Genomic DNA, 13321 nt, shown 5'->3' with positions numbered 1-13321 from the left:
TGGCTTACCTCACTCAGGATGATAATTTCTAGTTCCATCCATTTACCTAGGAACCTCTCGAATTCATTGTTTTTAATAGCTGAGTAATACTCCATTGTGTAAATATACCACATTTTTTGAATCCATTCCTCAGTTGAAGGACATCTGGGTTCTTTCCAGCTCCTGGCTATTATAAACAAGGCTGCTATGAACATAGTTGAGCATATGTCCTTGTTATATGTTCGAGCATCTTCTGGGTATATGCCTAGGAGTGGTATAGCTGGATCCTCAGGTAATGCTATGTCCAATTTTCTGAGGAACCGCCAGACTGATTTCCAAAGTGGTTGCACCATCTTGCAGTCCCACCAACAATGGAGGAGTGTTCCTCTTTCTCCACACCCTCGCCAGCATCTACTATCACCTGAGTTTTTAATCTTAGCCATTCTGACTGGTGTGAGATGGAATCTCAGGGTTGTTTTGATTTGCATTTCTCTGACGACTAAGGATGCTGAACATTTCTTTAGGTGCTTCTTGGCCATTCGAGTTTCTTCCGTTGAAAATTCTTTGTTAAGCTCTATACCCCATTTTTTAATAGGGTAATTTGGTTGTCTGGAGTCTAATTTCTTGAGTTCTTTGTATATATTGGATATTAGCCCTCTATCAGATGAAGGATTGGTAAAGATCTTTTCCCAATTTGTTGGTTGTCGTTTTGTCTTATTGACAATGTCCTTTGCCTTACAGAAACTTTGCAATTTTATGAAGTCCCATTTGTCAATTCTTGATCTTAGAGCATATGCCATTGGAGTTCTGTTCAGGAACTTTTCCCCTGTGCCCAAGTATTCGAGGCTCTTCCCCACCTTCTCTTCTATTAGTTTCAGTGTATCTGGTTTTATGTGGAGGTCCTTTATTCACTTAGACTTGAGCTTTGTACAAGGAGATAAGAATGGATCAATTTTCATTCTTCTACATGTTGTCCTCCAGTTGAACCAGCACCATTTGTTGAAAATGCTGTCCTTTTTCCACTGGACAGTTTTAGCTCCTTTGTCAAAGATCAAGTGACCATAGGAGTGTGGGTTCATTTCTGGGTCTTCAATTCTATTCCATTGATCTTCCTGCCTGTCTCTTTACCAATACCAGGTAGTTTTTAATCACTATTGCTCTGCAGTACAGCTTGAGGTCAGGGATGGTGATTCCTCCAGAAGTTCTTTTTTTTTTTTTTTTTTTTTTTTTTTTTTTTTTTTTTTTTTTTTTTTGGTTTTTCGAGACAGGGTTTCTCTGTATAGCCCGGGCTGTCCTGGAACTCACTCTGTAGACCAGGCTGGCCTCGAACTCAGAAATCCGCCTGCCTCTGCCTCCCGAGTGCTGGGATTAAAGGCGTGCGCCACCACCGCCCGGCTCAGAAGTTCTTTTATTGTTAATAGTTTTTGCTATCCTGGGTTTTTTGTTATTCCATATGAATTTGAGAATTTCCTTTTCTAACTCTGTGAAGAACTGAGTTGGGATTTTAATGGGGATTGCATTGAATCTGTAGATTGCTTTTGGCAAGATGGCCATTTTTATTATATTAATCCTGCCAATCCATGAGCATGGGAGATCTTTCCATCTTCTGAGATCTTCTTCGATTTCTTTCTTCAGAGACTTGAAGTTCTTGTCGTACAGGTCTTTCACTTGCTTGGTTAGATTCACACCAAGGTATTTTATATTATTTGCAACTATTGTGAAGGGTGGCATTAAACTTAAAGAAAACAACAAGTATTTAGAATAACCAAACTTTTTAATGCTGAAAGAAAAAAGGCAACAAAAATAAAGTTGAAGGACCTACTCTTTTTGTAACTGTAAGAGGAAACTATAATCATTGAAAGATTCTAATATTAAAGAGTAGCAGAATAAAGCAGTGAGTTGAAACAGGATCTGGAAATAGAGTGGCATTTGCATGATCAAATTACTTTAACAAGGGTGACAAATAGTGAAGAAAGAGCTAAGTTTAAGGTAGTCCCAGTAACGTGTATATCCAAACTCTCTGGCTCCTACCTCATACAATATACAGATATCAACTTTAAACCTATCATAGATGCCTTTTGTGAAACCTAGAACTCCACAGTTTCTAAAAGAAACCAAGAGTTGTCTCCAGACTTTAGGGTAAGCAAAGGTGTCTAGTGAGGACCCAGTAATACTGATGATAGCAGGACACATAAGGCCAAGAGAAGCTGTGGTTTTAAATATTGCCATTAAAGAGAAGACACCAAGCCATGGTGTTGGGAAAATATGTTTAATGTGTGTGCAGCCAAGATTCCAGAACATTTTATGAGTTTCCACAACTCTGTAATAAAAGGGGAAGTTTTGAGATCATGCTGAGATGATAGCTGCATGTCATTTGAATATACTAAGCACTACTGAATTGTATGCTTACAGTAGTTAGTTGTAGTTTCATTAGTTTGAATTTAATTAAAATTTCTTTTTTCTCCTTTGGAGAAGACTTTTTTTAATTAATCATTTTATTCGTTTACATTTCAAATGATATCCCCCTTTCTGGTTTCCCTTCCACAAATCCCCCATCCCACCCTCCTCCTTGCCTCTCTGAGGAGGGTGCTCCCCCACCCACTCACCCATTCCTGCCTTCTCCTACACTGGGGCACCTAGCCTCCACAGGACCAAGGGCCTCTCCTCCTACTGATGTCAGACAAGGCCATCCTCTGCTACATAGGCAACTGGAGCCATGGGTCTCTCTCCATGTGTACTTTTTGGCTGGTGATTTAGCCCCTGGGAGCTATGGGTGGTCTGGTTAGTTGATACTGTTCTTCCTATGGGGTTGCACATGTCTAGAATTGGTGTTGATGATTTCATGCAGACTGCACTGAAGCCAGTAAACAGTAGGCCACCAGGTGAATTAATTGTATTTGTAGATTTATCTCAAAAAGTAAAAAGTAAGTTACAACTCAGTGTTGTGGCATTTGTGCAATCTTGAGTTCAGTCTACAGTGTCACAGTTTTTTGTGTTTTTTAAATAAATTGAAAAGAAAACAGTTTTAAACAATTAATAAAAGGCTTGCACAAACATGGAAGAAAATACACAGATGTGCAGTGAGCGCATGGAAGTGGCTCAGTGTAACTCATTACTTGTGGAGTGGATGTTTGAGATTTGTAGTATCAAGGGTAAAACTTTGGGGTGTTACAATAAGTGAGATAAGTCAAACACACAAAAATACTGAATATTCTCACTTCTATGTGGAGGCTAAAGTCAGTAATAGAATAGTGCTTATCACATCCTGGGAAGGGTGTGCAGGAGGTGGGAATGGAGAGGAGTTTATTGATGGGTACAGTCCTGCAGTAGGATTAAAGGGGTACAGTTTTGCTCTTGTGTGTACACCTGTGTAGAGGCCCGGGACAGAGGCCTGAGGAGGCTCAGGAATACTGTCCACACACTTTATGACAAAAGCTTTTAGTTTTCTTGGAGATACCACTTAGACTGACTGAGTAGAAGGCTAACTTTTGGCAACATTTAATTTTATATTTAAAATAGTAGAGAGGATTTCAGATGTTTCTAATACAAAAAATATAAATGTTTAAAGTGAAATATTAAGTTGTTTACCCTGATCTTATCATTACATATTATACACATATTGGAATGTCATATTGTACCACATAAATTTATCTGGTTTTTTTAAGCTACAATGAGAAATTTCTATACACAAACATTAAATTGTTCAAGATATCTATCTTAAGGTCCAAGGTCCAGCATTTTAATTATCAGGTATTTGTGTAGAGCAGTGAAAACACACCTTGTGTGAGGAGTTAAAGAAATGGCTTTGTGGGGGGCTGGAGAGATGGCCCAGCCGTTAAGAGCACTGACTGCTCTTCCAGAGGTCCTGAGTTCAATTCCCAGCAACCATATGGTGGCTCACAACCATCTGTAATGAGATCTGATGCCCTCTTCTGGTGTGTCTGAAGACAGTAACAGTGTCATTAAATAAATAAATAAATAATAAATAAATAAATAAATCTTAAAAAGAAAAAAAAAAGAAAAGAAATAGCTTTGTGGATAAGAGCACTTACTGCTCCTGCAAAGAACCTGAATTGTTCATTACAACTTTAATTACACTCAAACCCTGGATATAACCCAAGTGCTCATCAACAGTGAAACAGATGAATGGGTACTTCCATACAATAGAATCCTACTCACCAACACAGAAGAGATGAGACTAAAGTAAATCACACTGCACAAGAAAAGCAGTTTATAAAGCAGTGCCCACTGCACCGTTCTGCAGAGAGCAAGTCCGTCTACAGTGATGGGAATTAGGAGTGGTTGCTCTGCAGTGAGTGACTGGGGCCCTGAGAACTCTACACCAATGGATATGTTCTCTGCCTTGACAGATCCAGGAGTGCTTACATTTCTACATATTGATACAAATCAAATTATGTATTTTTCTGCTTATTCTAATGTATGGAATTTAAACTGCAAATGTAGTATACCATTTTCTGCTGTGGTAATAGAATCCTGTGGTTTTAAGGTACATAACAATAATTAAGCTACTTTTTTCCCTTCTTTTTGATCATTTATATTTAGCACACTATTATGGAAAGAAGAAAAATAAAAGAATTGGGAGGCCACCTGGTGGACATAGTAATTTATCTTCTGCCCTGAAAAAAAGCAATAAGAGAAGAAAAAGGCGGAAAAATATTTTTGTTCATAAGAAGAAACGCTCTTCTGCATCTGTTGACAATACCCCAGTGGGCTCACCCCAGGTATAAGTTCTGTGACACATTGTCCTCTCTAGGGGCCAAATGATCTCTGCTTTACAGTCTGTACACATAGTACCTACACATCTTTTTAACTCCAATTTCTGGTCAGTAGATAGTTTTGTACCAGTGACTGGTTTGTCCTGGGTTAAAGAGAGATTTCTTTCCTTCTCCTCTAGGGAAGTGGGGGTGAAGATGAGGAGGATGCAGATGATGGAGATGATGATTCCCTAACTGAGGGCAGTACATCCGAGCATCAGGAGGAGTTACAGGAAGAGTCTGAAGTGTCAGAAAAAAAATCATGCTCCTCTTCTCCCACCCAGAATGAGACACCCACCCCAGTGCCCCCAGACACACAGACCAATAAAAGAGACGCCCAGACTTCCTCACTCTCAGATGATGAAAATAAGCCTCCTTCACCAAAGGTACCATGTGAAAAGAATTTCCTCTCACAGTGTCCTCTCATCTCCCTCTGTCACTGTGCGTGGTGCCAGCATTCCACTTCTTCCCATATACACTTAGGAGGAATTTCTAGGGCCATTTTAAAGTGAGCCTCGGGCTGGAGAGAGGGCTCAGCAGTTGGGAAAACTCTTGCTCTTCTAGAGGATTCCAGTTAGGATTCCAGCACCCGTGGAAGGTGTCCCACAAAGCTGCTTGCAGATTCAGTTCTGATGTCCTCTTCTGGCCCCTGTGGGCTCAGCATGGACATGCACACCTGAGTGTGTGCATGCACATGCATACACACAAACACAAGTAAATTAAAAGTAAGTAAAGTGATCTTCAAAGTTGTGATCTTCATGAGCTGCAAACATTATTTGGAGATTGTTAATGAAGGGGGATTCTCAGAGAAGCTGCTTGTTTTAAGTAAAAGGAAAAAGTTTTGTTGCTAGTTTATTTATAACTTGCCATTTGGTTTAAGGAAAAGTGTTTATTTTCTAGAAACAAATCATTTACCCATTTAATTCTCTCATTCAGCTGTCTTGTTTAGCAGTCTACTGTGTACATAAATGTACACTGTATGACCTAAATAACACTAATGGCTATTACTATTAACTCACAGTTTTAGAGCTGGCAGAGTGCTTGCCTAGCATGCACGAAGCCCTAGGTTCAGTCCTTAGTACAGCATAAAGCGAGGTAAAGCGTCATTCATGCTCCTGTAATCCCAGTGCTTGGGAGGTGGGGCAGGAGACCCCTCTAAAACAAAACAAAATTACTGTTTTAAACAGGACTTTTAAAGTGTCCCATTAACAGGAGCAATAAAATATTTATTTTTTATGTTCTCATTGGAAATACCATTTGCTATAGCATTCTACCAGAGAATAGCTAAGAACATCCAGAAGCACATGTGGAACATAAATAAATAAGATAAAATTTCTATTATAAATCTCCCAAATAACTAATGCATGTGAGCTTCTTGTCTTCTTTGCTGGAAAAAATCAGTCTGAAAGAGAATAACTGGAGTGGGGAATGTCAGTCTTACAATTTCTTTGTATCCTGCTGTGAAGAGTGTTTAATTTCTTTGGGAGACATTTTTAAAATATACGAGTTCTTATACTACTTGGTTTGATCTCATTCTTGGGAATGAAGGAAATAAGGATTGAAGTTGATGAAAGGCTTCACCTGGACAGCAACCCCCTGAAGTGGAGTGTGGCCGACGTTGTGCGGTTCATCAGGTCCACTGACTGTGCTCCGTTGGCAAGAATATTCCTTGATCAGGTAATCACAGAAAGTATAACCTGTAATAACAATGTCTTTGATACAGAACTATGCATATTATAAACAAAAATTGCAAGTTTAAGGAAAAAAAGACTTGTTCTCTTTTGTCACTCACAGCCTACAACACAAGGGTTGTGCTTCCTCAGAATCTAAGTCTATTCTCTAAGTGACTTTAAATTCAAGCATGTATTAATTGATCTCATCTTTTAAAAAATAGTGTTTTGCTGCTTTTTAAAAAATGTGTCATCTTGAATAATCTGTAGTGTAATGACCAGTTTTAATGCAGGCATGGTGAAATGCGAATAGTTATGGCAGGCAGAAGATATAGTGCCATACAAAACAGTATCTATGACTATTAGCCCGTACTTGGATAGTTGTGGTAGAGGCTCACAAGTTAGAGTCTAGCCTGGGCTACATAGTGACTTTGAGACCAGTCTAAGCTACACAGTGAGACCATGTCTCAAAAATAAAACAGGCCCTATCATCTTTGAATTCTTTTATAAACTTTACAAGGTAGTTACATTAAAGTTTATAGTTAGTATTTTCAGATAGTTTTAGATTTGGATAGAGTGCTTTAAAAGTATTTCCTTTTCATAATTAGTTATTAGTTACAGGGCTCCCTAGATGCTAACTTTCTGTTGAGCAGAATTTGTAGATTAGAATATCAAGGTTGGTCCATTGATTACCAACTCTGAAGGCTTCTCAGGGCGGCAGACCACTGCTCTGTTCAAAGGGAAAAGGAATGGGGGAGGCAGCGAGCTGCAGTTGTGACAGCTGGTGTAGGTCGGGAGGGTTGGGAAGGAGTCTGGTTTGTGTGCACATCACAGCCTTTGTTCTTTATCCTCAACAGGAAATTGATGGGCAGGCCCTTCTGCTCCTCACCCTTCCCACTGTCCAAGAGTGCATGGACTTAAAGCTGGGCCCCGCCATCAAGCTCTGCCATCACATAGAGAGGATCAAGTTTGCTTTTTATGAGCAGTTTGCCAACTGAGAAGGACAAGCAGACTGAGCTGAGTCTTTGAAGCACAGTGCAGCAAACCCTTTGCCCTGCTCTACAGATGGCTGCAGTAGTCCTGAGCTGTCGGCCTGCAAGTGTTGGCTTGCTATCTTTGCACTTTCAGGGAAGGAGGACCCACACTGAGGAAGCAAAACAGCACAAAAATGGCTCTCCTACAGTGCAAATATGGACTTCTGTTTAGAAGATTCCAGTTTAAAAAACATTGTGAGAAAACCATAAAAGTCTGAATTACCATTAGTGGGACCTGAAACAAAGAATGATGGTGACAGCTGGGCCGCACCAATGTTGTTTTCATTCTGTTCCTTCCCTCTGTAGATTGAACTCTGTTCTCTGCTTTCTCTTTCTTGAAAAGAGAGGACATAGCTTTAAGTCAGCACTGGTTTGGGACTGTGCCTAAGGCACATCAGTGCTTCATTGTTGTTGTGTTTTTAAGCTTTTTTAAATTAAAGCAGTTCATTTTGGGGATAATTAAGTGGCTCTAGGGTTTTGAATGTATAGTCACACTTTGATCCATTTTAAAATCTATTCTTAGGAGTTCCTTTGTTTACTACCTCTGTTGATGACTGCGCTTACAGCCATGAGTGACATTTTTTGTATGATGCCATTTTTAAGCTGAATGCTAAAACTATGACAGAAATTAGAGAAGGCACTGCCTGCTTTCTTAAAGATATCATGTTGGCACTTACACCACCAGTCCCTTAACCAGTTTGTCCTAAGAATTCTACTGTTGTGTCCTCCATCATGACCAGGTTTTGGCCACCATCATTAGGTGGCTTTACAAAGACCAATGGGTATTTCAGTTTAATTACTCTCTCCCTATTAGTTCTGAAAGGTATTTAAGTGGCTTTTATTTTATGTTTATTTTTCTGTAGAGTTGTTTAACTACCTCTGTTTCATTTCTGGAGTTTCTACTCTCAGTGAAAATCAGTGTGGGTTCTTTGGACCTACTGTCAAGCCCATTTTTCTGGTTTTCTAGGTATGTCCAAGTAGATACATAGCAGAGAAATGTGTCTTTGGGTATGGCACAAAGTTGAAGTTCCTTAATAGTGTCCTTGGTTATGAGTACTGAGAGGTAGTTAAGAGTCTATGAACTCACTACCCCAAATATCCCAGATCTTATCTCCTCTGGGAAGCTAAGCAGGGCCTGGTTGGTACTTGGATGGGAAAGGTGGTTAAGGAGTCTGGAAATCTCTGTCTAGCCACGTTTATGCCTGTCTTCAGTTAAACAAATTTAAATTGAATGTAATTACAATCTGAAGAGTCTCACTCAGTAGCTCATTCTTTTGAAGTTTTTTTTTTTTTTAAATTAAACTCAAGTTGACATGAAGCTCCAGGTGAATTTTCACTTACGATGGTGGTGTTAGCTATTATAGAATAGCACTTGCTATGCTACAGCCATGAGTAAGGAAAGACATGCATACACAGTTGCCTCCTTTAATGTTTTCCTTGTTGATTATTTATTTATTTATTTATTTTTGATTACCCTAAACCCTACAGATTTATACCCTAAGCATTTTTCCTCAAGAATTGAAAATGTTTTAAAACTGCAAACTGAGTAAATTCTGAACAAGTATACAAATATAAGGTAATATTATTACAAATTTAAATTGTGATTTTTTTTTTCTTTTCTCACCTCAACTCCCACCTGTTTTTATGGACACTGGAAAAGTCTGTAGTCTGCTTCTTTTCTTCATAGGATAACCATCTAACCAAGTCTTAAAAGCAGTAGCTCTTCATATAGGTTACCAACAGGAATATCTGGGAAGAAGCTTCATTTAAGTAATGGTTCATTTATTTGAGCTTACTTAGAAATCCATTTTCTAAAAACATGATTCTTTCATGCCATGAAGAGAAGCAGACATGATACTAGGAAACAGTACTGGGAAACAGACATGTCATGGCTCTCTTCATAGAATCTCCTGAGACTGCAAGAGTTGAGTCACTGATACAGAGGGGAGTCTTCTGAGGACATAAAACCTATGACTGTAGGATCTCACCTTGTTACCTTAGTAAAATGAAAGGTGACAGCAATGACTGTAATTTACCTCTATTCTTGACTCAGATCACAGAATGTCGAACTATCAGAGATGACTGGTATCGTGCATGAAAGGTGAAGCACGTGACCCAAGCCATTAGTGGGTCTGGGGGTGGGGTGGCACCATAATTATTCAGTCTCTGCTTTCTCCTATAGAAAGACTAGCCATGAGTTAGACAAGAGGAGGGCTTCCCTAAATATTTCTTGCACTCTCATTGGAATATAGTGTACTTGACAGTCACATCAAAGATTATCTACCCTCCCTCCTCACACTTAAGAGGAGGATTATACGAGAATTTTGCAGAAGACATTTTTTAAGTACAAAATTCTAATCCCAAACTGAGTATGGTGTTACATACCTTTAATTCCAGTACTTGGGAAGAGGAAACAAGGATCAGAAGTTTAAGATCAACCTCAGCTACATAGTGAATTCTAGGCTAGCCTGGATTATATGAAACCTTGCCCTTTTTTAAAAATTGTTTTAATTTCATGTATAAAAGATGCAGGGGTTAGGCTGAGTAGCAGTGATGGTTCATTTAGGATGCTGGGATATTTTAAGTTTTGATAATAGCTTGCATTATTGGGGTAAGTAGTTTATATGTTGTTCATTTGTATGTGAAATCTGTTTCTGAGACAGCCAATCTCAGGAGTTTTAGAGGTATGCTGTGACGAGACTGTCTGGAGTTCACCTGCAGTCGCTCTCATAGCTTGCCTGCAGTCAAGTTTTTTGTGATCCATTGTTAACTTGGGTTGACAAACTTAGAAATACGTGAATGGACTATATTGTCCTCCTAGACCTGAAAACTTAACTGACCAAAACTAGACTTTACAGCTATATTTGTCTTTTAGGGAAACCTTCAACTGTGCAGATTGGCTCTGATATTTTGACTATATCTGCTGATTTCCTTTGTGAAACATCTTTATCCTTTTCAAATATAGAGGATCCATTAATGGAGCCTTTTAATTACACCTTTAGCCTTTCTTTAGCAGTATATACCACTCCCTGTTTTTATAATACAAGTATAAGAAGGGTACTAGCCAAGCTCTGGAAATGAAGACCTTAGTAAATATTTATTGAATTTTAATAAAGGCAGGCATAGAAAACCAGTTTAGAGTTTGACCTTTGTATGCCTCTTCGGGAAATAAAAGTATTTTCACTGTGAGGGAAAGGGCATTAGACCAAAGCTTCCTGAGGACTTGAATACATTTTACATGCTCTTTAGAACCACTTGAGTTACTAATGTGAAGCCTGAAGAAGGCAGATAGGATTGAAAACATCCCACCCTGCTCAAGCCAACATTATTTCCAAGAGACACAGAACATCAGAGAGTCTAAATGAAAGGTAACAGCAGTGTAAAAACTATTGTAAAAGCATGGAAACTGTCACTGGGTCTTACTCTTAGTTGGCACCTCTCACTAGAGCTTACATTGAAGAGATCTTTGTCCAGTTTGAGTGATTGCCAACAGTGCTGGGAGAGACCTTAGACTGTGGAAATCACACTGAGTTTGAACTCAACTTACATACTGGGAATATTCCATATGTGTGCAAAACCACACAAGTTCCTGTGATGTTCTTATGAAGAGGACTATGTTGTTCTTATGAAGTGAAGAAGCAAAGAAGTAGAGAACTTGGGCAGACAAGATACTCCCTTTGTAAATTTGGATGTCTCTGGTCCTAGGACCTTTGTAAGTTCTGTGTCTTGTGACCATGATGCTGGCTCAGAAACTTGGTAAGGACAGAGCCTCCTGTACAACCAAAAAGTAATGGTCACTTTCCTGCCATTGGCTTTATTTATCTTAAATGTTTTACTTATGAACTTTGATGATTGCTTTGTATGAGAATGGATGTACTTGGGGAATTTGAATTTATTCTAATAAGCTACCTATTGACCTGGAGTTTCGTTCTAAGAATTCTAAACTCAAAGTCCAGTCCAAGTTGATCTGGTTCCAGGTGTACTCATTTGGGGTTGTTTTCCTTAGTGCTTGTCTTCAGCCACATAGGTGACTTTGCTCTGGGGACAGCCTTAAGTATGAGGCACACAGGTAGTGGGTGTTAATGCAGCGCACATTGATTTTCTTGCTGCTGTGTTTAAGAAGTCAAAATTTCACAAGATCCAGCAAAACCAGGGTAAAGGTTTGTAGGAGGGGTTGGAGGGTTTTTAAAAAGCAGGTTTAAAACTCTCATAATGCTTTTTCTGACAAGTCTGGTGTGGTAGGCACTATGGCCTACCATGGTGAAGTGTTGTGAAAGAGGGACAAGCAACAGACTTACCAGACAGTTGTCACTACCAGCAGTAAAGTGCAGAATGGAGCCATGGTGGGGGGAGGAGGAAGGAAGGAAGGAAGGAAGGAAGGAAGGAAGGAAGGAAGGAAGGAAGGAAGGAAGGAAGGAAAAGGAGGGAAGGAAAGAAGCAAATAAGAAGAGGGAGGGAGGGAACTTGTGAGGGAGGAACTGCTCTCAGTGTGTGGAAACTCAGGCAGAAAGGTTCCTATATGGCTCATTCTGTCTAACTATATCTAGCTTGGCAGAATTCAGGTGGTCACAACTCAAGTCACAATGCAGATTAGATTAGCAGAGGCTACAGAAGTTCACAAAGCTTGGGCTGAGGTGAAGCAGGCAGGCTCTAGCCCTCTTGTGAGATTCTCTGGGGTTTTTCTCCCACCTCCCTCCTTTTTTTGGTTGAATGTTCCCTAAAGACAATCAGGGGCTTGCCAGTGGGACTCCAGGCTGCTTCCAGCACCATCCCTAGCCCTCTCTCCAATACTCTCTCTTTGGAAGTAATGCACTTTGTTTCATGTATTTTGCCTTTTAAAAAAACAAAACAAGTTGCTTGTTTGGAACAAAATGAGATGCTTTTGGCGTTGTACCATTCCTGCTTGCTGTCTTTCCTCTTAATTTAAATTTTTTATGCATTGAAGACAAAGTACACTTAAGGAGAAATATGCACAAGAATGCCTATTAAAATAACTCCCATCAAGTTTGATGGTATAATTTTAAAGGATTAAAAACAACAAAACTATTTTGAATGAATATATGCGTGCTTTTCTTTCTTTTGGCAAATAAGTTTAGTAAACTTGTGATATGACAGTTATAAATGATTATGAGAAAGACAGGTATTAATCTAACTTCATTTGTACTAACTTTACAGTAAGAAAGGCTTTTAGCTAGAGTACATTCTTCCAAACTCTTTGTAAGGCTTCAGAGAATCATTTCTAAAATGAGTAAGAGAGGCCCTTTCTACTTAAATAAAATTCTAGAAGTTAACCCAACACCCACCCCTTGGTGTTTTATCTCTCCCTTCTGGATTAAGATACGTTTTGTTTTGTTTCATTTTGTTTGTTGTTTTTTAAATTACTAAGAAGAGATGGGGTGAGCAGGATCCTTCCCACTCCCCACGGCCTGGGAATTCTGTTCCAAAATTCTGAAGACTCCATAGGCCTGAGAGCCATCCACACCTGACTGTGCAGAGCAGTGTCACACCTGAGTGTTCAGAGCTGTGTCACACCTGAGTGTTCAGAGCAGTGTCACATCTGACTGTTCAGAGCAGTGTCACACCTGATTGTGCAGAGCAGTGTCACACCTGAGTGTTCAGAGCAGTGTCACACCTGACTGTGCAGAGCAGTGTCACACCTGAGTGTTCAGAGCAGTGTCACACCTGAGTGTTCAGAGCAGTGTCACATCTGACTGTGCAGAGCAGTGTCACATCTGACTGTTCAGAGCAGTGTCATACCTGAGTGTTCAGAGCAGTGTCACACCTGATTGTGCAGAGCAGTGTCACACCTGACTGTACAGAGCAGTGTCACACCTGAGTGTTCAGAGCAGTGTCACATCTGACT

At 39.6% G+C, this 13321-nt stretch overlaps 1 protein-coding gene across 1 annotated transcript in view; it reads left to right on the top strand.

The window, feature by feature from the left end:
* Sfmbt1 (Scm like with four mbt domains 1) overlaps nt 1–9056 on the top strand; it is a 109836-nt gene extending 100780 nt beyond the window's left edge. Inside the window, exons 16-20 of the mRNA XM_028787553.1 lie at nt 2828–2903; nt 4543–4721; nt 4895–5140; nt 6303–6431; nt 7282–9056. Of these exons, the coding sequence (XP_028643386.1) occupies nt 2828–2903; nt 4543–4721; nt 4895–5140; nt 6303–6431; nt 7282–7422 (771 nt within the window). The 3' untranslated portion in view covers nt 7423–9056. The remainder of the gene's footprint in view (nt 1–2827; nt 2904–4542; nt 4722–4894; nt 5141–6302; nt 6432–7281) is intronic.
* Nucleotides 9057–13321: the final 4265 nt, after the last annotated feature.

The sequence above is a fragment of the Grammomys surdaster genome, unplaced genomic scaffold, assembly GCF_004785775.1.
Source record: "Grammomys surdaster isolate TR1022 unplaced genomic scaffold, NIH_TR_1.0 125669, whole genome shotgun sequence".
NCBI classification, from domain to species: Eukaryota; Metazoa; Chordata; class Mammalia; order Rodentia; family Muridae; genus Grammomys; species Grammomys surdaster.
The sequence above is the reverse complement of the archived record's forward strand: the minus strand, read 5'-3'. Positions and strand labels throughout refer to the sequence as shown.